The 25,077-nt window shown below is 39.2% G+C and overlaps 1 protein-coding gene, 1 long non-coding RNA gene and 1 other non-coding gene across 5 annotated transcripts in view; 2 read left to right on the top strand and 1 right to left on the bottom strand.

Moving 5' to 3' along the window:
• The window catches only part of PDGFD (platelet derived growth factor D), a 264,825-nt gene extending 250,598 nt beyond the window's left edge, over positions 1–14,227 (bottom strand). Inside the window, exon 1 of one of the 3 annotated variants that reach the window (XM_043892553.1) lies at positions 13,646–14,227. In XM_043892553.1, coding sequence (XP_043748488.1) covers positions 13,646–13,769 — 124 coding nt within the window. In that variant the 5' untranslated portion in view covers positions 13,770–14,227. The remainder of the gene's footprint in view (positions 1–13,645) is intronic. The other 2 variants (XM_043892530.1, XM_043892455.1) reach the window with 2 other exon arrangements.
• On the top strand, positions 13,451–24,314 carry LOC122687262. Its single transcript, XR_006339092.1, has 3 exons — positions 13,451–13,529; positions 15,736–15,840; positions 24,170–24,314. It is a non-coding gene; the product is annotated as an uncharacterized LOC122687262 (long non-coding RNA).
• Positions 17,021–17,092, top strand: TRNAA-UGC. Its single transcript has one exon. It is a non-coding gene; the product is annotated as a tRNA-Ala (tRNA).
• Positions 24,315–25,077: the final 763 nt, after the last annotated feature.

Below are 25,077 nucleotides of genomic sequence, written 5' to 3'. Positions count from 1 at the left end.
AGCGACATGACACTCTCACAACAAAAGTCTGTGGCAAAAGCAAATGAGTAAACTATGAGCCAAAAATGCATAAATGACATGTTTGGGTAAAGGGAAATATTTAAGAATCAATGAAAATCTGATAAAATAGAATCATTGCACTTTCCCATCATGTCAGGACTTAACCAGAATTTTCTAAATATTCTGATACAGAACCAGAGTAGAAGTACGGCTTGTCTCACTAGAGAATTCTCAAGGGCAGGGATCTAAATTCATCATTTGTCAATACAGCTATAATGGTCAATGAAATTTCACAAACAGAAAACTGGACTCAACAAATAGGCAGTTCAACCATTCATCTTTCAACTCAAAGGCTCTTTATTAGTTTCCTGCGATTGCTGTAACAAATTTCCACAGATTTACTGGCTTAAAACATGGACAGTTATTCTGTTAAGAGTCTGGAAGTCAGAAGTGTGAGGTCAGTTCAGAGTCAAAATCAAGGTGCTGGCAAGGTCTTGCTCCTTCTGATGCTTTAGGGGGGAAACTCTTCCTTGTATTTTCCAGCCTCTGGTGACTGTTGGCAGTCCTTGGCTTGTGGCCACATCACTGAAATCTCTGTTTCTGTGGTCACACTGCTCCCTCCTCTGCCTGTGTCAAATCTCCCTACATCTCCCCAGTAAGGACATTTGTGATTGCATCACGGCCCAGCCAGATAATTCAGGATAATCTCACCATTCAAAATCCAAAGCAAAATCACATTTGCAAAGTCTTTGTCACATACCGTAGCACTTAGACACACTAGAATTAGGACCCGAGGATCATCAATCAGCCTCATACAAACTTTAATATATAGTTTTCCAATATGCTCTAAAGTATTCACTAAAAAATAGTCATTTTTGTATACCACTTTGCAATTTTGGGGCTTCTGTGGAAGTTTAGTGGTAAAGAATCTGCCTGCCAATGCAGGAGACACAGGTTCAATCTCTGGGTCAGGAAAATCCCCTGAAGAAGGAAACTGCAACCCAGTCCAGTATTCTTGCCTGGAAAATCTCATGGACAAAGGAGCTTTACAATCCATAGGATTGTAAAAGAGTCGGATGCAATTTAGTGACTAAACAACAACAGAAACAACATTTTTAGCAATTTTTATTAAAGCTGGATTAACTGTACCATTTTCTTAATGTAGCAATAATGTGACTATATGCGACTGAGTACTGTTCTGTATCTAGGCAGAGAGCTGCAGGTTTATGTTCCTACACTTTTACATGCTCACCGCTCTGCCCTGTGTCTCCTTAGGATTTCAGAAACTGCAGCATTTAGAGATGACTTCTCACTTCTTATATCATAATATTTTTTGTCCCACAGAGTAAGTTATTTTTGATAAACCCATTCATCTGACAAGTAGTGAGGAGTCCACTGCAAGTCTAGAGTTGTCAACAAGCTGGCCATGTGCTCCAAGGAAATTTGTCAACCAATGGCTGTGCACATGCAACTCTTATTCAGAAAATGATTTTCAACTGATGTTTCTAAATTGGACTTTCAAGAATTTTATACATGCACACAAACTAGATGAGTAAGGGTTGCTGTTGTTCAGTCACTAAGTCATGTCCAACTCTTTGCGACCCCCTGGACTGTACCCAGCCAGTCTCCTCTGTCCATGGGATTCTCCAGGTAAGAATACTGGAGTGGGTTGCCATTTCCTTCTCCAGGGGATCTTCCCAGACCGGAGATCAAACCCACATCTCCTGCACTGGCAGGCAGATTCTTTCCCACAGAGCCACCAGTGAAAAGGATACAAAAAAGCAGTAAAATAGTCACATATTTTCAACATATTCTATTTTTACCTAAAATTTATTGAGCTCATATGGGCTCTAATAGTTATACATTAATGGCAGATTACCAAGATTTGTAATTTGCTGTCTTCAATGTATTTGGAAAATATAAAATTTCCTTAGTTGAGCTGACATGCCCAACCAAGAAAGGGGGTTAAAAGAAAAAAAAAAAAAAGATCCACAAAGCAGTCCTTTTTCTGCTGCCATCCAGTGGTCAAATAATCATAGTGCATATCACATGTTAAAAGTTAAGTTGGTGCTGTTTTCCTTTTTATGACTTCACTCTGTATGACAGACTCTAGGTCCACTCGCATCTCTACAAATGACCAAATTTAATTCCTTTTTATGGCTGAGCAATACTCCACTGTATATAAGAACCACATCTTCTTTACTATCCACCCGTCACTGGACATTTAGATTGTCTCCGTGTGCTGGCCATTGCAAGTGAGAAAGAGAAAAACAAATGTCGTATATTAACGCACGTATGTAGACTCTAGAAAAATGATGCAGATGAACCTGTTTGCAGGGCAGGAAAAGAGACGCAGCTGTACAGAACGGAAATGTGGACATGGGGGTGGGTAGGGGAGGGCGGGATGAACTGGGAAATTAGGATTGACATTTATACACCATAAGATAGATAGATAGTGGGAACCTGTTGCAAAGTACTGGCAGCTTAGCTGGGTGCTGTGTTGAGCAGCAGGTCCAAAAGGGAGGGGACATATGTATACATTGTATAGCTGATTTGCTTCACTATAAAGCAGAAATTAATGCAACTTTGTAAAGCAACTATACTCTGATTTAAAAAAAAAAAAGTTAAGTCATACTGGGTTGGCAAGTGACCCTGTATATTTGCTTTTATGGTTCAAAAATATTTAGCCTAACATCTAAAATGAAGAACACATGACTCCTAGTCCTACAATTAAAATTACTTTTCTGCTCAAATCCTTGATATAATAATAGTAATATTAATAATCAATAAAGGATTTGTCTTTCAGTCTTCACACAGTACTATGCTCAACAGCAGCCTAATCAATATCATTTTTTTTCTGAATTAAACATTAGGTGACCAAGAGTCACAATGTGGTCAACAGGACAGAGTCTTAAAAAATACGTCACATGAGGGCAACACACAGATGGCCCTGTCTGTCCTTTGCTCTGTCCATTCCCATGCATATTTTATCTCATCAACTAAAGTATACGTTTTAGCAGAGTAGAGAGTGTGCCTTAGGCTTAACTGTTTCCGCCTCAGTGGTTAATCCAGAGATTTGCATGTAGTCAGTGTTCAATAAATATTTGTTGAATAAGTAGTGTTTATGTTCCTGCAATTGAGTTTGGTGAAAAGTAGTAAAGAATTGAATCAAAACAATATGAAATCACAGTGGCTGTTCCCAAAGTATTCAAATAATCTCCAAACAGGCTGCCCTTTAAATTACAAATAGGTCTCATACCATCCTCTTGTGTGTGTGTGTGTGTTTTAATTAGCAACTGTCTAAAAAAATCCTTTAATTCCATATTCCAACTTCATCTATGGACTTTTTGCTTTCATAGGAAATGTGTACTTTTTAAAAATTCTATTTAATAGCAACTCTCTTGTTAAATCCTCAGTAAAATAGTGTGAACATGCTCTCTAAAGAGAAATCTTTAAACAGAATGGAGATGCATTACTTTTTCCACAGCTTTCCATAGTCAATCATCCTGACTGAACCTCAAGACTTGTTTCATGACCTTAATTTACTTCTATCCTTTCTTTTGAACTTTTATTAAGTACTGGGAAATTCTTGTGGAAGTGCTCAAATACTAATTTTGGAAAGGAAAGGCATACCAAAAAGGATTGATTTTGGTCAGAGTATGCGCGAGGCTTTTTGGTAGGGGAAGGCAGGCTTGGAGTGCAGGGAAAACAGTTGAAGACCCTCCACATTTCATTGATATTAGTCCAAAATTAATCCCTAATGTCACATTTATGTTTAAGGCAGCAGTCTAAAAGAATACGTGATCTTGAAATTTTTCCATTAAGTCATTTGGAAATGGCCATTTCTTCACACAAAACCACTGTCTACAATGGCTATGAAAGCATTTCGTCATGTTATAACACTCTGGGAATATAATGTACTATCATTAACTAGTTAGTGTTAGTCGCTCAGTCTGTCCAACTCTTTGCAACTCCATGGACTGTAGCCCACCAGGCTCCTCTGTCCATGGAATTCTCCAGGCAAGAGTACCAGAGTGGGTTGCCATTTCCTCCTCCATGGGATCTTCCCAACCCAGGGATCGAATCCAGGTCTCCTGCACTGCAGGTGGATCCTTTCCCAGAGTCACCAGGGAAGCCTGGATGATGATGATATACCCACAATCATGAATACCACTCACTTTGAAAACATGATAGTACAGGGCTGATTACTTCATGTTCACTGTGAATGCATTTCATGCAAATAAGTGCTTCTCTTTTATCTCATTCCTCTAGATTTCATCTACACGAATACTACACAAGTTCCTAAAGCTTAAAGTGTCCACAAAATAATTTTATATTTCCATGTCCTTCCCTCATCTGTTCTTCCTCTTCTAGTCCTCATCCTGTTCAAAAATACAAACAGCCATCCAGACAATTAACAGAAACTTTACAGAATGTAAACATCCTTGCTCCCATTCATTTACAATCTGATAGGGCTCACTTGGCCTAAAGATCTGTCGTAAAAAGAAAACAGTGGTTTGCTGATTTACTGACTCTTCAAACCTTGTTGAGGAGAAGTCCTGCATATCAAGCAATGGAATACACAGGGAGGACGCACAGCTTCATTAATTGCAATGAGTGTGTTTACATCAGCAGATGGCAGATATGGAAATAAACAGGTACCATAGAAATGTGGGGAAAATAAAGCAGTAGCCAGTTCTACCTGGAGAGGAGATGAGAAGTCAGGAAAGGGTATGAAGGGTGTACAGTTCCTGTCTAAAATGGGATGCCTGGTTAGCACAGTCACTCAACAGTTCATTCAAAAACAATCATGATGCATCTGGAAGAAAAACAACAAAAGGATTAATACTGTTAAGGAATTCACTATTGGATGTATAACCCAATATTTTAAACAATGAATCCTTTTATTCTGAGGCCTATTGAATTGGAGCATTTACTTTAGGTGCCAGTGGGATCACCCATTTACTAACCTCAAGAAGTAAAGTAAAAAGACAGATTAAGAGCTCAGAAAAGAGGCAGAAGCAGTAGAAATAGATTTACAGGTCATTCACACATAAGCAGCAACTGACACTTTGGACAAAAACTAAGATCCTCTAGAGACTAACAGTGAGAAAAATGAAGGTCAGAGCCTTGAAAACATACCAGTATTTAAAGGGCAGACAGGAAGATGAAGACCCAGCCAAGAAGACAAAAAAACACAAATAGGTAAAGAGCACTCAGGGATATGAGGGAAAGTATCTATGTGGTTATTCAATGTCATATTGCTATAGTTAGAAGTATTTTGCTTTTTAAGATATTATGTTTATCACATGTATATGTGCATGTGTGTGTGTGTTTTAGTCACTCAGTCATGTCCAACTCTTTACGACCCCATGGACTGTAGCTTGCCAGGCTCCTCTGTCCATGGGATTCTCCAGACAAGAGTACTAGAGTGGGTTGCCATTTCCTTCTCCAGTATATGTGCATATCTACCTCCAAAAAACTGCAACTGGAGAGCTAGATAGGTTTTACCATGAAGTTATTTTTTAATTTCAAATGTTCTTTTTTATATTAATAAGATCCCTATCTTAGTCTAAGATTGTTTCCACTTCTTTCACTGTTCATAATAGTTACACTTTTAATAAGATACACTTTTAAAACCTTCTCTAATCTTGCTTCTCCAAAGAATCTAAAATAAGTACTGTGTTAAGTTTGGCTGTATTTCTATCACTATTTCAAACTTACATTTAGAAGTAGTTAAGGCAAAGGGGGCTAGTGTGAAACCAAAGGAAGAAATCATTTCTAGAAGAGACCTGCCAATCACAGAGGAGACTACAGATCATAGTGACCTCAGTCGGAGGGGTAGGGATGACTTCAAATTGCAGTGAGTAAGGGAGACATGAAGCAGAGACAATGAGGCATGGTGAGACTGAGGAAGTTTATATGGTGATAAAATGGAAAAAAAAACAAAAACTTTTTTATATAAAAAATATTAAAACAGCTTTTATATGCTGTGGGAGAATGCAAAGACACTTAAACATATGTGTTGGCTAACAGGAAGGAGCCAGTAAGAAGAGAAAGTTTAAATACAAAAGAGCAGCAAATTCTGAGTTTAGGGCGTGGGTTTGAAGGAGTCAGAAGGAGGCAGAATCCCGCAGAGGACAAGAGCACAACGCCCTCAAGCACAACTTGACAGAGTGTGACTTGTGAGAACATTGCTGCCTCCCTGACCCCAACAGGGTACCAGCACTAATCCCAGTTTCACACTGCTGTTGCTTAGCAACTACACCATTTGCTGAAGCATCAGCTGTGTTCAGTGGAATCAATAAGAAGATAAAGATATAGACATATCTTTATCTATCTAGAATAACCTGAAGTTAGTTTAAGTTATTCCAATCCATAGTAATGCAGCTGTTTTTATTTTCCAGCCAAAGAGCTAGATTTTGCATTTCTCCCTAAATTCTGTTTCTATAGGATTCATTTTTTCATCATTTCATTCATTTCATTCGTTATTTCAACCTAAGAGGCATGTAGATTCTCTAATTCAGCAAACTATAGCCTGAAGGCTCACTGTTTGTTCTTGTAAATTAGAGTTTTACTGGAACACAGCCACACACATTCATTTATGTTCCCTGGTGGCTCAGACAGTGAAAGCGTCCACCTACAATGGGGCAGACCCAGGTTCGATCCCTGGAGAAGGAAATGGCATCCCACTCCAGTACTCTTGCCTGGAAAATCCCATGGACAGAGGAGCCTGGTGGGCTACAGTCCATGGGGTCGTAAACAGTCGGAGACGGCTGAGCAACTTTGCTCTTGCTTTTATGGCTGCTTATAATGGCAGAATTGTTGAGTAGTTGCAATAGAAACCTCATAACTTTAGGAAAGCCTAAAATATTTACTATCTGGCCCTTTGTAGAAAAGAATCAGCCAAACTGCTTCTAGTCCAACCCATAAACTGTTTTTTCCAAGTAAAATACGCAAGAAGATGTGCTTTCTGTGTCTTCCTTCAAGTTATTAAGAATTCTGGATTTAACAGGGTCTAACCCACAAGGCAGATTAAAAATTCCTGTTCCCCTTCCTCTTGTTTAGCACAAGTCTGTTAGTTATCACTAAAAGAATAAGAACAGTTCATTATTATTACCTAGACTACAATTGTTCTTTTCCACAAAGCTGTCATAGTGAGTGCTGTCAGTCTTCTGGATTAAATCCAAATATACCTCAGCTAATACCATGTCCAATTTATGATCCTGATAAACCTACCAAATATACAATCTAAACTTTCCTTTATGATTCAAAAACATTCTCTAAAAATCATCAGTCTTACTAGGCTGTAATATAGTATATCCCTGGTGACATACAGAGATAGGTTAAACACCGTCTGGGCTGCTATAAAAATTTTCTACAGACTGAGTGACTTAAAACTACAGAAATGTATTTCTTACAGTTTGAGAGGCTGGGAAGTCCAGCAGATTCCATATCTTTTTGCTGCCTCCTCACGTGGCATACAGAGAAAGGATGTGTCCGGGATCTCTTTTATAAGTGATCTTTTATAACTAATCTCATTCATGAGGACTCTGCTCTTGTGATGTGATCAAATCCCAAGGACTCCACCTCCTGAAATCATCACATTGGGGGTTGGGCTTTTAATATACAAATTTGGAGGGGACACATCCCTTCAGTCCATTCCAAGCTGGAACTACTTTCATCTGACTCAGTTAGAAACCTAAGCCAGCTGTGCCTGCTCAGGTCTTATGAACGCTTTTCAAACCCTGAAAAAAAAATAGGAGGAGGCAGGAAACTACTAGCGGTCCCTTCCCACCGCTAACAGTGTGAGTATATTGAGCCAGTCCTGTTCCCTCTTCTGACGCCACACTCAGGCTGTGATGTGGACATGGGGGCCACACGTGAAAGTGAGACAGAGCTGCCCGGAAGCAAAGGAAAAGAGCATCTAAGTTTCTACCATGGGACTTTGTGAACTCATTTACACACGATGTGATACAGATATGGATTCTTTATTTTAATTTTTTTTTTAATTGACAGACAACTGCTTTACAGAATTGTGTCAGTTTCGACCAAACATCAACTTGAATTTGGTTTTTAAGTGGATGTGTTGCACATTTATGAGTTCATTTGGTTTCATTTTACATAGCTGAAGCTGCTGAATAGTGAATTCTGTAAAAGCACGCAATTGCTGTATTGCTTATTAAATGTCTCAGCAAAACGCTGAACTTATCAGCAGCTTCTCATACTGGGTCTGAAATGACTCGCTTAAAACTAATATGGCACATTCAACCCATTCTCAGAGCCCGCACTTAGGCATTGTGTCACTGAGCTCCTTCAATCCAAAGGAGGCTTGCCAGATTTAAAAACTCAAGAGTCCTAATATGCAAAGTTTCAAATCATGTTTGGCTTATATTTATAGGAAAAGCATTGCACCCAAAACTGACTGTCTTTACACTTTACAAAAAGTGTTCAAGTAAAAACTTCCAAACTTGGTAAAAGATCACTCTTCATAACGAAAGACAGTTCATGTGCTGTGACCTCCCCGTCTGCACATGGCACAATCACAAAAAAACAGTATTAACCCATCAAAATTGAAGCGAATGTATGAATGTCAGCACATCTGGGTGAATAGCAAAGATATTACTGTATGCATCATCAATGCTGGTAAGAAGTAAGGCACGCTTAGTCCTTGTTCTGAAAAATAAATTCCTGGAAGAAAGTATTTCTTCCCGCCGGTGCATGTGTGCACTTGAGTGTCTCATGGGCTTATTTCCCGACTTAGGACTTGCATTTGGTCCTGAAATACAGCACAGGGAGCCAGAATATTTCTGCTCAGCATTTGTCTTGGATTCTTTCCTTTTACTATTATGTATCAACCTCTTGTAGCATTTTGTTGAAATGGTCCTTCATGTAAAAGTTACCTAAAATTTTCCCTTATAAAATCGCATAAATTCTGAAATGTAGAAGTTGGAAATAACTTAAAATGTTGTCAAACACTAACCAGGTCACTTTTGTGATTTACATTACCCTAATGAGACCTCAGATCCAGCTAATAAAATCTAACATCTAGTGTGCTTAGCTACTCAGGGGCTTCCAGGGTGATGAGACCTCAGTGATACTCAGGTTCTGAGAACTGTAAATTTAGAAATTTCAGACTAGGCTCCTATTTTAATATGAGCAGAATTTTACTAAAATGTTCAGCTAATGCCTTTTTACATTAATCATATCACATCAGCAAAGAAAGCTCAAGAGTAAGTTCCAGAAGGAAAATGATTGGCACTATGACTCAGCTGTCAAGGACAGAGACACTAATGTCCACATCCTCCAGACCCTCAGAATGACCGGATTCTCTGAGACCACGTATACTCAGGAATCCCATATAAGTGACTCTGGGAACACTGCTTCACTGTTTGACCCTATTGTACTAAAACAATAACATTTTGCTTTCATTTGCTAAAAGGGAAAAACCCTGTATTCCAAAATCACTGTCATTTAATGAATTAGTATAGCTGACAGCCTTACGGCATCTTTCACTTCACTATATATCTATATATCTACATGTAGATATAGAGTGAAGATACAAATACAGAAGAATATCAGCTTTATCACTAATCCAATTCTCAGCTTTCACTTTAAAAGTAACTTGGTTATATTCTCAGGCTTGTGCTCAGTTATCTCCCAGTCTTTGCTACTCCATGGATGGTAGCCTGCCAGGCTCCTCTGTTTCTGGAATTTTCCAAAAAAGAATACTAGAGAGGGTTACCATGGCCTCCTCCAGGAGATTTTCCCCAACCCAAAGACTGAACATTCATTTCTTGCTTCTCCTGCATGGGCAGGTGGAGTTTTTACCCCATGCCACCTGGGAAGCCCAATTTGTTTATATTACCCTCTGTTTTTTCACCTTCCCCTTAAGCTCTGGTCTTTGAATCAAAGTCAATGTGCTGTCATCAGTGAGGACAACAGAAACTGATGCTTAAAGAAACTGTTATTTAAGAAATAAGCTTGACTACTTAAAAACAAACAAACAAAAAAAAATCTAAGACCGCAATTGCTAAAATTATAGGCCTCTCTCTAGATAATGATAATAGACAATACACAATTCAAGTCCTGGTGTATTAACCAAGCAGAACTATATTCAAAATCATTTGCCACCAACACCTGTACCTTCTGAAAGCAAAACAGGGTCGAGAAAATGAAGAATACATCTGTAATCTTAACTGCCTAAGCAGGAAGCTCTATCTAGTTAGATTTAAAAATAAGTAAGCAATACTGTCAGTTAATTGCTACCTTCACACTTCTTGGTTCACGCTCTGAGAAACACCAGTTGTGGCCAGCTATTCTAACAAAAGCACCAACTGCACAGACTCTAAAATAAGAATATGCAGATGCTATTGCTAAAGGCAGATTTTCTCTGTGTCAAGAGGTGGATCAGGAATGGGTATCAAAAGTAAGTCATTTTGAGAAAAATAACAAATAGGATATAAAGAAGCATAGATATTCAATCAAGCACTGCCAACTATTACATTTTAATTTTTTCCAGCCAGAGAACCTAGTTTCCTCCTGGGGACAGAGACCAAATTCAACCACCGGCCTCCTTGGGTTACCTTTAGTCATTTGGCAAGCGCTGGCAAGGGCTCTCCAGACATCCCTTTTAGAGCAAGAATATAGAGTGATAAAGAGTTCTGGGAGGCTAGGATACTTCAGCAGAGAGGCCTCTTACAGTGAGTAGACGGAGATTATCACTTACCAACCTTCACACTTTATCTCCAATTCATTTATTAACTACTCCAGTTATCTGGAGCTCCTAGGTACAGGGAGATCAGAAAACAAGATTTTTGTATCAGGCTGGACAGGATCCAACAGACCTCATGCCAACGACGGGGGAGGCCTGTCCTCTGGGCTCCCTTCTTAGTCCCAACATTAGGTGGCAGCTGACAGGGTCAGCAGGGACAAAACCATGGCACCCAAGCATAAAGACGGTTCCATCACTGGATGGTGGTTTCAAACCCCTATCAAGGGCCACATCTAATCTTTTGTTGTGATTTCCTACTTGTAATCTGAGGGTCAAATATTCTCAGGACCCTAAATTAATACTTGGAAACACTTATCTTCATCTTTCTCCTTATTGTATCCTCTGTGTGTGTCCTCCCCAAACTCACACCCTGTTTGAATCGGATCAAGAATATTGTCCTCTGTAATGAGCCACTAGGGAACTTTGAGAGAGCAAGTTTAAAATGCCTCAGATCAGAACAAGGATTTAATTTATTAAGTTATTAACTTCTCTGGTCAGCTCAGCTGTTGCCTTTAAAATCTCTCACATGATGTCTAGACTGTATCAAAACCCCTTCATTATTGCTCTCACCAAAATGCTACGAAGTGTCTGTCAATCTTTTCTTCATTACTGCCCCTCCCCTCGTTAATGAGTCTTTTTAGACATGTTTCCACATATACTCTCTATGAATTGTTAATACTACAGATACACTGTATATCTGTTTATATGCACTGGCCCTTTGGAAGACCACAAACCGCTGTAATATATAAAACTTTTTTTCACCACCTAAGATCCAATTACATTCCCTTGGGGTAATATTATTATTATTATTTTTTTTTCTGAGAAGGTGTGTCTATAACACTTAAGCTGCCATTTGAAAATTCCCCAATCTAAGAACCCATTATGTGTTAATTATTTTTACTCTGTATACAACATTTTACTTTTAATCCAACTATCTTTCCCCCTTTCCTAGCCTTCTTTATAAATGAGATTGACAGTGAGGAAAGTATTGAGCAGTCTGAACTAATCAAAATGTGTGTGTGTCTGTTGTAATTACACAACAGTTCTAGTTCAAATATGAAGGAATAAATCCAGAGAAGTTTTCAAATTTTAATAAATTAAAACATTAGCACTTTTCATATAGACTAGATAGATGTACAGAGTTTAACAACAATAAAAACAAAGAGATATGAGCTGTGAGACTTGGTTTTAAAAGTCAGAATCTTGGGTTAATGGGCAGTGGTTACATATTTTTCATTTTCTGTCCTTGACTTCTTGTAACTGATACTTGGGAAGTTAAGGATTGCAAAATTAAGGCTATGAAGTCATGCAAATTATAAATGGCATTTTACTCTATGCAGCTGAAAGGGCACATGAAGTGCAAACATTAACAAATCTAAAAACTCAATGAGTAGAAGAGTGTCCCTGGTGGAAACATTAATCAGTGAAACAAAACTATAAACATTTAGTCTTGAGCCTAAACCTTTTAAAATTTTTATTTAAAAAATGTGTTAAGAGGAAGGCTATCAAAAATGCACTGTTAGCATATTTTACATAAAATGCTATAATAAGGTAACTAAAATATTGGATGACCTTCTGTCTAAAGGTGACTCTGTGGTTTCCCTATATCCCCTCCACTTCAGATGACTTCAACACACTGAAATCCACAATCTCCTTGCCATCAGAAAATATAACAAAGTTTTTGTTTGCTTGTTTCAAAGCTCAGAAGCTTTTTAGTGATATCCAAACTAAGGACATGCCAAGAGAGAAACTGATAATAAGAAGGCTAATATGAATTTACCAGCAGTCAAATGCTGCCAGCTCAAAGAGTGAATGAAGCCTTTAAGAATAGTTTGGTGAGCTCCTCAGGGGACGTGTCAGAACTTTAAGCAGAAGGAAAGATATATCTGACGAAGGGATAACAAAACAAAACAAAAAACCCCTCTGGGTTAGTTCAGGTAGGTGGTAGAAGCAGCTGCAAATTATTGGCAACATAAGCTATAGTTAAGAACTGAGGAATACATTAACTTCAGATCTTGGTGGAGGCCCAGATAGCAAACTCAATTAAAATCACTGGCCTCCAGTGGCCCAGGTGTCTTCCCTAAAAGGAAAACAAGCAAGCCTTTTTGGGACTCTGCTTAAGACTTGCCTGTTGAAGGAGATTTGCTTCTTGCAAACAGTTGGAAAGACCTCTATGAAAGAAAACTAACAGCAGGAGTCAGGTCCCTCTGAAATACAGATGAAACTCCAAAAAGCATTTTCTCCCAAATTCTGAGTTTCTGAGCCATGCTGAACTCCATTGGGAAAGTCACTCTGGGGATGAACGGGGCAACAGACTGCGCACCTGGCCTCTCAAGATAAATAATACATAAATAAACGGTCCCTATGCTCCAGCTACCATTTCCTCTGAAACGAATCATTCCCTCTCCTCCCACTTAAAAAGTAAAAATAAATCACCCAGAGAAGGCCACTCTTGAGTCCGTCCACCTATCACAAATGCCCCATCTGTTTCAAGTCCAAAAGATTAAGAACCTGAGCATGGGGAGGCGCAGCCTGCGACTTTTTCCAGCTCCGAGGTCCTGGATCAGTGGACGGATGGAACCGAAATGACTTCTCTGGGGTCCGGGAGATGAGTCACCGGGGTTCTCCAGTCCTCTCCAGGCACACCGCCTTCTACACCCACAGTCCCATTCCCAGGAAGGGGCTCTCAAGGATGGAGGCAAGCACCACACCTCTCTTCCTCTTCTGCACCCCCTCCCACACACACGCCACTAAGGTTGGTAGGAAAGAAACCGAAGGGGCGGGGGGTGGGGGGAACCACAGTGATGACAACCAAAAAAGTAATTATTTAATTCAAAAAAAATAAAATAAAATAACATCCGAGTCTCTTACCATCTCGCCTGAGGTTGGCGTTACGCAAAGCTTTGATAGATGCGCTCTGCGGGGTGGCAGAAGTGTCCCGGTAGCTGCAAAAGTTTGCGCAGACTAGCGTGTAGACAAGGATGAGCCGGTGCATTGGGATCAGAGACCCGGGGACAGCGTCGCTCCAAGAAAAAGCCGGGACAGGCTCCCGGGACGCGCGCCCGCGCTCGCTGGCCCTGGCCTCCGCGCTAGTCGCCGAGCTCTCCGCAAACTTCCTGCATGCCGCGCTCTCCGCGCGGGGGGCGGCCGCACTTCCTCGTGGCGCGGAGAGCTGATCAATGGTGACGGGACAAACAACAGGTTGACGTTTGTTCGCCCCCTCCGGTGGCCGACAGCTGCAGCACAGGCGCCCGGGCGCCGAGCGGAGCAGCAGCGGCCCCCGCCCGGCGGCGGCGCCCCGGGCTGCGCGCACTCGGGCTCCCCGCCGCGGCGCGCCAGGCTCCCGGGCCGAGCCCAGCGCCGCCGCCCGGCCTGGCCGGGCGACCCGGGACGCGACTCCCCCACCGCGCGGGGCTCGGCCCTACACTTCAGACCAGACAGGCGAGGGGAGCCAGGGAGCGGGGGGCTGGGAGGAAATGCGAGAGGGCGGAATCACCCCGAGACGAGGCTCCTGCCTAGTGATGGGGTCGGGGAGGGGCGGAATTTGAGAAGGGCTGCCGTTGGAAAGTTGTCCTTTACAATAACCAAGATCAGATTCTGCCCAGTCAAGATTTTGCTAAGTGGAAAAAAAAAAAAAGGAACAACTCAATAGCAAGGAGCTTGATTTTCATCTTTACTTTGAACCCCAGTGAGGTGAAAGTCACTCAGTCATTTCCGACTCTTTACGACCCAATGGACCATACACTCCATGCCCAACCCAGGGATCGAACCTAGGTCTCCAGCATTGCAGGTGGATTCTTTACCAACTGAGCCACAGGGAAGCCCTTGAACTCCAATAGGTGTGGCCTTCGCCAAAGCGAAGTTGCTCAGTCGTGTCAGACTCTGCAACCCCATGGCCTGTAGCCCACCAGGCTCCTCCATCCATGGAATTTTTCAGGCAAGAATACTGGAGTGGGTTGCCATTTCCTTCTCCAGAGGTTCTTCCTGACCCAGGGATTGAACCCAGGTCTCCCGCATTTCAGGCAGACGCTTTACCGTCTGAGCCTTCAGGTGAAGTCAAGGATAATTTCTCAGAATGAAACACATCGTGTGCTGGGTGTTAGGGTTGCATGTGATGAAGTGTAACAGTAAATTGTCAGGGGTGTTTGCATGTGTCCCACCACCTGCCTCCTGCACTGTAGAAAGATCTAGAAATTGGGTGGGGTTGGGCCAGTTGAGACTGGCAAAGTGAAGAAGTTGAGGGGACATTGTCTTCATGGTCCACAAAGAGAGGCAGGGTCATCCAGGCCTTGAGGCCACATACTCTGAGTATGTGGAAGCGCAGAGGTGCAGAGGAAATGCCCGTGGATTCCAGGAACTTCTAAATCATGTCTATAGCCCCCAGGGGTAGGGGACTATATTTGGAAAAGGAACAACGAATCAAGGCTCGGCTGGTCACTAGGTTTCTCACCTTAAGTCATTTGAGCTCCTGAGCCTCAGTTTCTTTACTTAAAAAAAAAAAATACAAAAGGAGAGTAGTCATTCTTAAGTTTGCATGGTTTTGGTGATAGTTATATGAAAGAACTTTAGTATTTTGTTTTGTTGTAACTGAATCCAAATTCAAATTTATTTAATTTCTTAGCTGCTCAAGGATGAGATCTAGAAGAGACATTTTCCATTCTCTTTCAGGCCTTTCAGCTCCTGAAAGTTGGGGGTGTGAGGATATCTCTATATATAATATTCATGTATAGAGAGAGCCAGAAGCACTAAGAAGCCTAGGAAGTTCAGGAAAATTAAACTCTAGATTACACCATCCAAGCCTGACTAGAATATATGTGTTCTTTCTACATACTCAGAAATTAATGTGGGTTCATCTCTTGGCATTTTTGTCTAAACAGTGTTACAAACTGTGGGTTAGTGCATTGTGAAATAAAATTCAAGACCAGCATTATTTTTTTTTAATTGACATTTTTGTTTTTAAGAGCAATTTTAGGTTCACAGCAAAATTGAGAGGATGATACAAAGATTTCCCCTGTGCCACCACAGAAGCATAGCCTCCCAGACTAGCATATCTACCCACCAGAAAGGTACAGTTGCTACAGTTGATGAACTTGGTACACTCTTGGTTACATATGGTACACATAAAGTTTACATCATGGTTTGCATTTGGTGTTGCACATCCTGTGGGTTTGGTCAAATACATCATGGAATATTTGCCATTAAATATTGTGTATTTGCCAATATTCACACCACATTCATCATTATGGTATCATACAAAGTATTTTCACTGCTCTGAAAAATCCTCTGCTACAGCATTATTTTTTAATAAATAGAATGGCATACAATAGCTTAGAAATTTAATTATCAGGGTTCATTAGAGACAATAACATTGCATTGTTTCATGACTGTGTTGTTTTATAGGTACACAAACATATAGGGATATAAAAGGTATTTCTGTGGCACATGATCAAAAAGTTTGTATTCAATAAGTCACTTGGACAAGAGGTCTCAAAATATAAACAATCCCTGGAAGAGGGACCAAGAAGGGACTTAAAACCTAGACTGGCATTCAGTCATTTATTCACCCAGCAAGTTTTATTTAAGCATTAGTTATTCCCTTTTTCCATGCTCTAGTCTAAAAACTCTTGGGATAAGATAGTGAACATGAGAAAGAAAATGTTTGCTTTCTTTGAGCATACATTCAAATGGATGACAGATCATAAACAGGCACATATATGTATTAATAAGAGAAGAGGATTGGAGACTGATAGGCTGGGGGTAATTAAAATATATGATGCTACTTTTAAAATGTGGTTGGAAATGCTCATTAAATTTCACCCGTAGCTTCTGACATAAGAATATAGGAAACATGAGAAAATGTACAAGTGGTTTATGTTTTTATGACTAAGTATAAAAATGGTAAAGAGGTTTACTTATCTAAATAACTTATATGAAACATTGAATTTAAAATATTCAAAGTAGTTTTGTCCAAGATACTAAATCTGTGCTGTCTCAGTCAGTCAGTTCAGTCGCTCAGTCGTGTCCAACTCTTTGCGACCCCCTGGACTGCAGCACGCCAGGCCTCCCTGTCCATCACCAACTCCCGGAGTTTACTCAAATTCATGTCCATCTGGTTGGTGATGCCATCCAGCCATCTCATCCTCTGTCGCCCCCTTCTCCTCCTGCCCCCAATCCCTCCCAGCATCAGGGTCTTTTCCAGTGCGTCAACTCTTCGCATGAGGTGGCCAAAGTATTGGAGTTTCAGCTGGGGATGTAGCTCAGTGGTAGAGCACATGCTTTGCATGTATGAGGCCCCGGGTTCGATCCCCGGCATCTCCAGAACAAGTGCTGTCTCAAGGCATTATTAATTCATAATGTCAGATAATTACCTGAGAATAGTAAAGGGTGTCACACATGATCAATATATTCTTCATTTCTAATGTCGATAAATACCCCCAATCAACTACAAAACCAAAAATTAGGCACCAGAGACTAACCAATTATTTTGAATCTGGTTTTCAGTATTACCTAACAATTAATTTTTCATTGGTGGTCCAGTGGTTGAGAATCTGTTTGCTGATGCAGGGGATGAAGGTTCAATCCCTGATCAGGGAACTAAGATCACAAGTGGCCCTGGGCATCTAGACCCAGAAACCACAGCTGCTGAGCCCTTGTGTTCCGGAACTCGCATGGGTGTGCACCACAGCTAGAGAGAAGCCTGCAAGCTGCAACAGTAACAAAAAGATCCTGCCAGTCACAACTAAGACCCAAGGCAGCCAAAAACAAGTGAATGATTTAAAAAAAAAAATCCTTATAAATTATGTTGACTATATCAACTAAGGTATCACTATACATAGAATAGAACTTAATAAAAATATATTGAGAGAATGGGAAAGGTCTGTTATCAAGATAAAATTGTACCAACTTATTTTTTACATGTATTCTAAACTAACTTATCAAAATATTGAATGTCAACACATTTCAAATGTCTATGTGTCAGTTAGAAGAATGAGGCCCCTCAATGTAAACAGATTTATAAAATTTACTCCTATAGTGTTTATAATAATGTAAATCATCTATTTTATGTTTATTTGACTTTTGATGGCATTTAAGTATAAAAGAAACCTATGTTATCTAGAAAAAAAAATTTTTCAAATGAAGGCAACTAATAATGTTTTAGTTACTAAGTCGTGTCTGATTCGTTGTGATCCCATGGACTGTAGCCCACCAGGCTCCTCTGTCCATGGAATTTCCCAGACAAGAACACTGGAGTGGGTTGCCATTTCCTTCTCCAGGGCATCTTCACAACTCAGGAATTGAACCTGTGTCTTCTGCATTGGCAGGCAGATTCTTTACCGCTGAGCCACCAGGAAAGCCCAACTAGTGATAGGTAAATGTATTTACCTTTTACTATAAAGTGACATTTATCTCAAATATTCTGGAAGAAGATTTGATAAAAAGGTAGGTTAGAATATGACACTATTTTTAATATCTACTCTTCCTTTGATTAACAGACACAAGAATGGTGTCTCCTATTATATTTTCAAATGCGCTTGGCTTCTTTGACTAACTCATAAAAAACCATGGTGGAAAAGTTATGAAAAGCTGTATGACCTTTCAGAAGCCTTTCATTTCAAGTGAATCACACCAGTGGTGCCTTTAAAAACGAAACATCTACCGACTTTAGATAAAGCCTAATTTATTCAAATAGCACATCCTTTTGTTATTTATCTTCTATTCACTAGATCTCAGAAAAAGTGAAATAGTTCGACATAACATCCTAATTTCTCCTCTGCTCCTAGACTATTAAACTTAGTCAATATTGAATTTTATGGGGATTATATCCTTTCCTATGAAATGAGAGTATTATACTAGGTTATTAAAAATATCTTTCAGAAATCTGAATGTTTTATTTTTAAAAATTTGCCTTCTCTTATAAATTTTCACCACGTGGTATATATATGTAGCTTTGTCAAGCTCAAATGAATTTTATTAGTTGTAGAAAATTTTGTTATATACAAGAATAGAAGTTTTCCATTAATTTTAATAAGCTCATGTTTTGATATTTCAATAACTATAATAAAAGGATAACTCAAAGACTGGTTTATTATCTAGCATGAATGCTTATATTTATTTTCAAAATTTTACTTTCATTTAAGGAAATCAATGGTCCACCTCTATAAAAGCATGGGTAAGGATAAAATGTTTTAATGGTTCAGTTCAGTCTCTCAGTCCTGTCCGACTCTTTGCGACCCCATGAACCGCAGCACTCCAGGCCTCCCTGTCCATCACCAACTCCCGGAGTTTACTCAAACTCGTGTCCATCGAGTTGGTGATGCCATCCAGCCATCTCATCCTCCGTTATCCCCTTCTCCTCCTGCCCCCAATCCCTCCCAGCATCAGGGTCTTTTCCACTGAGTCAGCTCTTCGCATCAGGTGGCCAAAGTATTGGAGTTTCAGCTTCAGCATCAGTCCTTCCAATGAACACCCAGGACTGATCTCCTTTAGGATGGACTGGTTGGATCTGCTTGCAGTCCAAGGAACTCTCAAGAGTCTTCTCCAACACCACAGTTCAAAAGCATCAATTCTTCGGTGCTCAGCTTTCTTCACAGCCCAACTCTCAAACCCATACATGACTACTGGAAAAACCATAGACTTAACTAGACGGACCTTTGTTGGCAAAGTAATGTCTCTGCGTTTTAATATGCTGTCTAGGTTGGTCATAACTTTCCTTCCAAGGAGTAAGAGTCTTTTAATTTCCTGGCTGCAATCACCATCTGCAGTGATTTTGGAGCCCCAAAATATAAAATCTGACACTATTTGCACTGTTTCTCCATCTATTTGCCATGAAATGATGGGACCAGATGCCATGATCTTAGTTTCCTGAATGTTGAGCTTTAAGCCAACATTTTGACTTTCCTCTTTCACTTTCATCAAGAGGCTTTTTAGTTCCTCTTCACTTTCTGCCATAAGGGTGGTGTCATCTGCATATCTGAGGTTATTGATATTTCTCCCAGCAATCCTGATTCCAGCTTGTGCTTCTTCCAGCCCAGCGTTTCTCATGATGTACTCTGCATAGAAGTTAAATAAGCAGGGTGACAATATACAGCCTTGACATACTCCTTTTCCTATTTGGCACCAGTCTGTTGTTCCATGTCCAGTTCTAACTGTTGCTTCCTGACCTGCATATAGGTTTCTGAAGAGGCCGGTCAGGTGCTCTGGTATTCCCATCTCTTTCAGAATTTCCCACAGTTTATTGTGATCCACACAGTCAAAGGTTTTGGAATAGTCAATAAAGAAGAATTAGATGATTTTCCGAAACTCTCTTGCTTTTTTGATGACCCAGTGGATGTTGGCAATTTGATCTCTGGTTCCTCTGCCTTTTCTAAAACCAGGTTGAACATCTGGAAGTTCACAGTCGACGTATTGCTGAAGCCTGGCTTGGAGAATTTTGAGCATTACTTTACTAGCGTGTGATATGAGTGCAATTGTGTGGTAGTTTGAGCATTCTTTGGGATTGCTTTCTTTGGGATTGGAATGAAAACTGACCTTTTCCAGTCCTGTGGCCACTGCTGCGTTTTCCAAATTTGCTGGCATATTGAGTGTAGCACTTTCACAGTATGATCTTTCAGGATTTGAAATAGCTCAACTGTAATTCCATCACCTCCACTAGCTTTGTTCATAGTGATTCTTTCTAAGGCCCACTTGACTTCACATTCCAGGATGTCTGGCTCTAGGTGAGTGATCACACTATCGTGAGTATCTGGGCTGTGAAGATCTTTTTTGTACAGTTCTTCTGTGTATTCTTGCCACCTCTTCTTAATATCTTCTGCTTCTGAAGGGAATGGCAAACCACTTCATTATTCTTGTGTTGAGAACCCCATGAATAGTATGACATGGCAAAATGATAGGATACTGAAAGAGGAACTCCCGGGGTCAGTAGGTGCCCAGTGTGCTACTGGAGATCAGTGGAGACATAACTCCAGAAAGAATAAAGTGATGGAGCCAAAGCAAAAACAACACCCAGTTTTGGATGTGAATGTTTATGGAAGCAAGGTCCGATGCTGTAAAGAGCAATATTGCATAGGATCCTGGTTGTTAGGTCCATGACTCAAGGCAAACTGGAAGTGGTCAAACAGGAGATGGCAAGAGTGAAAGTAGACATTCTAGGAATCAGCGAACTAAGATGGACTGGAATGGGTGAATTTAACTCAGATGACCATTATATCTACTACTGTGGGCAGGAATCCCTTAGAAGAAATGGAGTAGCCATCATGGTCAACAAAAGAGTCCAAAATGCAGTACTTAGATGCAATCTCAAAAATGACAGAATGATCTCTGCTCATTTCCAAGGCAAACCATTCAATATCACGGTAATCCAGGCCTATGCCCCAACCAGTAATGCTGAAGAGGCTGAAGTTGAATGGTTCTATGAAGACCTACAAGACCTTTTAGAACTAACACCCAAAAAAGATGTCCTTTTCATTATAGGGGACTGGAATGCAAAAGTGGGAAGTCAAGAAACACCTGGAGTAACAGGCAAATTTGGCCTTGGAGTACAGAATGAATCAGGGCAAAGGCTAATAGAGTTTTGCCAAGAGAATGTACTGGTCATAGCAAACACCTTCTTCCAACAACACAAGGGAAGACTCTACACATGGATATCACCAGATGGTCAAAACCAAAATCAGATTGATTATATTCTTTGCAGCCAAAGATGGAGAAGCTCTCTATACAGTCAGCAAGAACAAGACTGGGAGCTGACTGTGGCTCAGATCATGAACTCCTTATTGTCAAATTCAGACTTAAATTGAAGAAAGTGGTGAAAACCACTATACCATTCAGGTATGACCTAAATCAAATCCCTTATGATTATACAGTGGATGTGAGAAATAGATTTAAGGGACTAGATCTGATAGAGTGCCTGATGAACTATGGACAGAGGTCCATGACACTGTACAGGAGATAGGGATCAAGACCATCCCCATGGAAAAGAAATGCAAAAAGATTGTCTGAGGAGGCCTTACAAATAGCTGTGAAAAGAAGAGAAGCAAAAAGCAAAGGAGAAAAGGAAAGATATTCCCCTTTGAATGCAGAGTTCCAAAGAATAGCAAGGAGAGATAAGAAAGCCTTCCTCAGTGATCACTGCAAAGAAATAGAGGAAAACAACAGAATGGGAAAGACTAGAGATCTCTTCAAGAAAATTATAGATACCAAGGGAACATTCCATGCAAAGGTGGGTTCAATAACAGACAGAAATAGTTTTAATGGTAGAAGGAAATAATAGAAGAAATACAGTTGACTAAAATTATGACAAATTTAGAAAAAAGATATAATTATCCCTGACACTTTAAGATATATAACAAAATGATTTTGACCTATGATTTGCCTCAAAGTAATGGATTAAACTCTGTATTCAAAATAAAAAGATGTTTGAATATTTTAGGTGCCTAAGAATAAAATTAAATATTTATAAGTTGACAAATTTTGGTGCATTTTTAAATAGTTCTGCTGATTTTAAAGATCTGGAATACAGTAATGGTTGTATATTATTTTATATCAAGTATGTGCAAAATATATCATTAAATTTTATTAACTCATCAAAAAATAGAACACCATTTTAAACTGATCAAATGATTCTTTTAACAATAAAGTTATCTGTTAAACTCATTTTTAACCAACTTATTTGTCATGTGTATCACATTTATATTTTTATTCCCATTATTATGAGAATTTAAGTGTATTTTCTTTAGATAAGGATTAAAGAGGAATTAAATCACTCTGGAATAAAGGGCTGTTTGGAGGACTGAAACTTGTGGGTTTATTTAATTTGCTTCAAAGCAGCATTAATCTACTCTTTTCAATTACTGATGAGGGATCCTGTGTCCTGAACACCGTCTTTCCACAACAGGCCATGGCATTGAGATCCTTCTCGTTAAGTATTCATCTTTACAACTCTGCCTTCAGTGACACATGCTAACTCTATACCATCAAACACATGAAAACTGGTAGTGATATTTCTTTCTACTTGATAGACTCAACTGTGGGCCTATTTCTATTTTCTGCATCCTAACCTGAAGAAAATCATGGTAGCAATACATGGCAATTCAATCCTCAGATGTGCTCATTTTAAGCTACACTTTGTAATTTACTTTATATACATACATACATATATATATATATATATATACAAACTACATATTGTTCTGGGTTTCTAAATAACAATGTCAAATGCATTTGATGTAAGGCTGATACATTTTGAGCACTAGGTCCCAGATTTGATATTTTAAAATTAGTGGTTGGTGAGACTGTCAACTTGACTTTTTGAAAACCATTCAGTCAGCCAGGTAGGGTTGGAGTTCTGTTCTGCCAAATATTAGTTTACCTTTACTTCAGTGAGTTAACCAGAGGTACAGTTTAATAGAATGAGTCACTGAATTACACATTTATCATATTAAAAAAATCCCCACAAATCTATAATTCTTTTTCAGTTTAGTTATATTTTTATGTCCATTTATCCATTCTTGGGCTACATTATCTAAATTTAAGTTTTCAAAGACAAATGTGTTGTCTATACAGCAGGATTTCTTCCTTAATTGATCTGGGATGTCTGCCAGTCTCCTTCAGAATTCTGCACTTTTATCTTTATGAGATTGGCTTATAGCCAGTGCATTGTTATTCTTTAAGTTTTCCTCTTACCTTGCTATTTCTTGAGCAAAAAATTGTCATTCAGGTCTTTAAATGTTCCCTTGGTTGACTGAGAGCTTAATTCAATCAAGAAAATATATATATATATATGTTTTATATTTATGTCTCTTGGGACTCCATATTATACATTTATTCTTCTTTTCTTTTCAGTGGATCCAATATTGAATTTATTAATAAGATGATATTTAAAATTTGAGTAAGTATTTAGCTCTTATTAATGACCAGATTCTTTTTTTTTTTTTTTGTCTTTTCCACTACTTTAATTCATCTGCTTTTAAGAGTTTGAGATCAAGGTCTTTTTTTTTTCCCTTTAAAGCCTTTCAATTTCAGATAGTATTTGCTTCTTTGTTTAAGCTCCATCTGCATTTGTTTGTTTATCGGTCCTGACACCTGACTTGCTTGCAGGATCTTAGTTCCCTCACCAGGAACTGAACCCATGCTGTCTGCAGTGGAAGCACAGAGTTCTATCCACCAGACCACTAGGGAATTCCCAACTTCAACTTTTGTATTCTAAAACCTTAGTTATCTTATCAGAATCCCTTCTTTATGTTTAGTCTACTAAAGAAAATAAAATTACACAGTAGAAGAGAAATAAGTGTTGAAAGTGTTGTGCAAAAGGAATACTTTGAATAACTAACTTATACTGAAATAAATCACGTCACTAGACACTGACCCTGATTGTTCCTTTTTTTTTTTTTTTTTTTGCAGGCACAAGAAATTTGTTTCCTGAAGAAAGACTGGCAAACTCCCTCATTTGAAAAATTTAAACTTCTACAAAAAGAGACTGTTTTGATGAAGGATAAACAATATTCACTATTGTGAATAAACAAATTTCACAATAAACAAAATTCACATCAGCAGAATCTTATATTTCAGTATTGCATACTGACTGACTAATTAAAGAATCCTCAAGTTACCCTAAAGTATAACATAATATGGCATCTTTGAAAGGTCATGCCTTATGTTCCATGATTATATTTGCTTGAGCATAGGCCATTTTGAAAGTAATGAAAAGTTATCGATGGTCCAAATTACTTATTGTGTTTTCCTGTTTTAAGTAGGCTACAGTGGAAGTTAAAAACTTTTCAGGAAGCTTTGAAGAAACAAGCAAGCTCAGTGTATTCATGTACAATAATCAATGAGATGCAGTTTCAAGAATGGACTGGATAACATGAAAAAAATAAAATAAAAATGTGACAAAAAAGGATGTGGGAAGCCAGAGGAAAGAAGTGAAGGTGAAAAAAGAGTCTGTCCAATTATAATCCGTGTGCTATATATTACATAAGTGCAGACAAACTAATATTTGTACTGATGAAGGTACAAGAATAGTGAAGTATCTGTGTAGAAATCATTTCTTAAGAATTATAAAAATAAAGGCTTGAAATGAGTGGGAGTGTAGGAAGAATTGAGGTGGGGTGAGGGTGCAGAGAGACCTAAAAAGTACCTTCAAGTACTTGAAGATGTGAAAATCTATTATATGGTAGAGTAACTAAACTTTCTCTTTTATTCTATGTATAGAGGTAATGGATGGAGTTTAGCAGAAGGCACATTCCAACTGATACACCATATAAGCTGACCTGTTTAAGAGTGGAATGAATTGAATCTTGAGACAGAAG

Source organism: Cervus elaphus, chromosome 1 (genome assembly GCF_910594005.1).
Source record: "Cervus elaphus chromosome 1, mCerEla1.1, whole genome shotgun sequence".
NCBI classification, from domain to species: Eukaryota; Metazoa; Chordata; class Mammalia; order Artiodactyla; family Cervidae; genus Cervus; species Cervus elaphus.
Note: the sequence above shows the minus strand (reverse complement) of the source record. Positions and strands in the feature narration are given on the sequence as shown.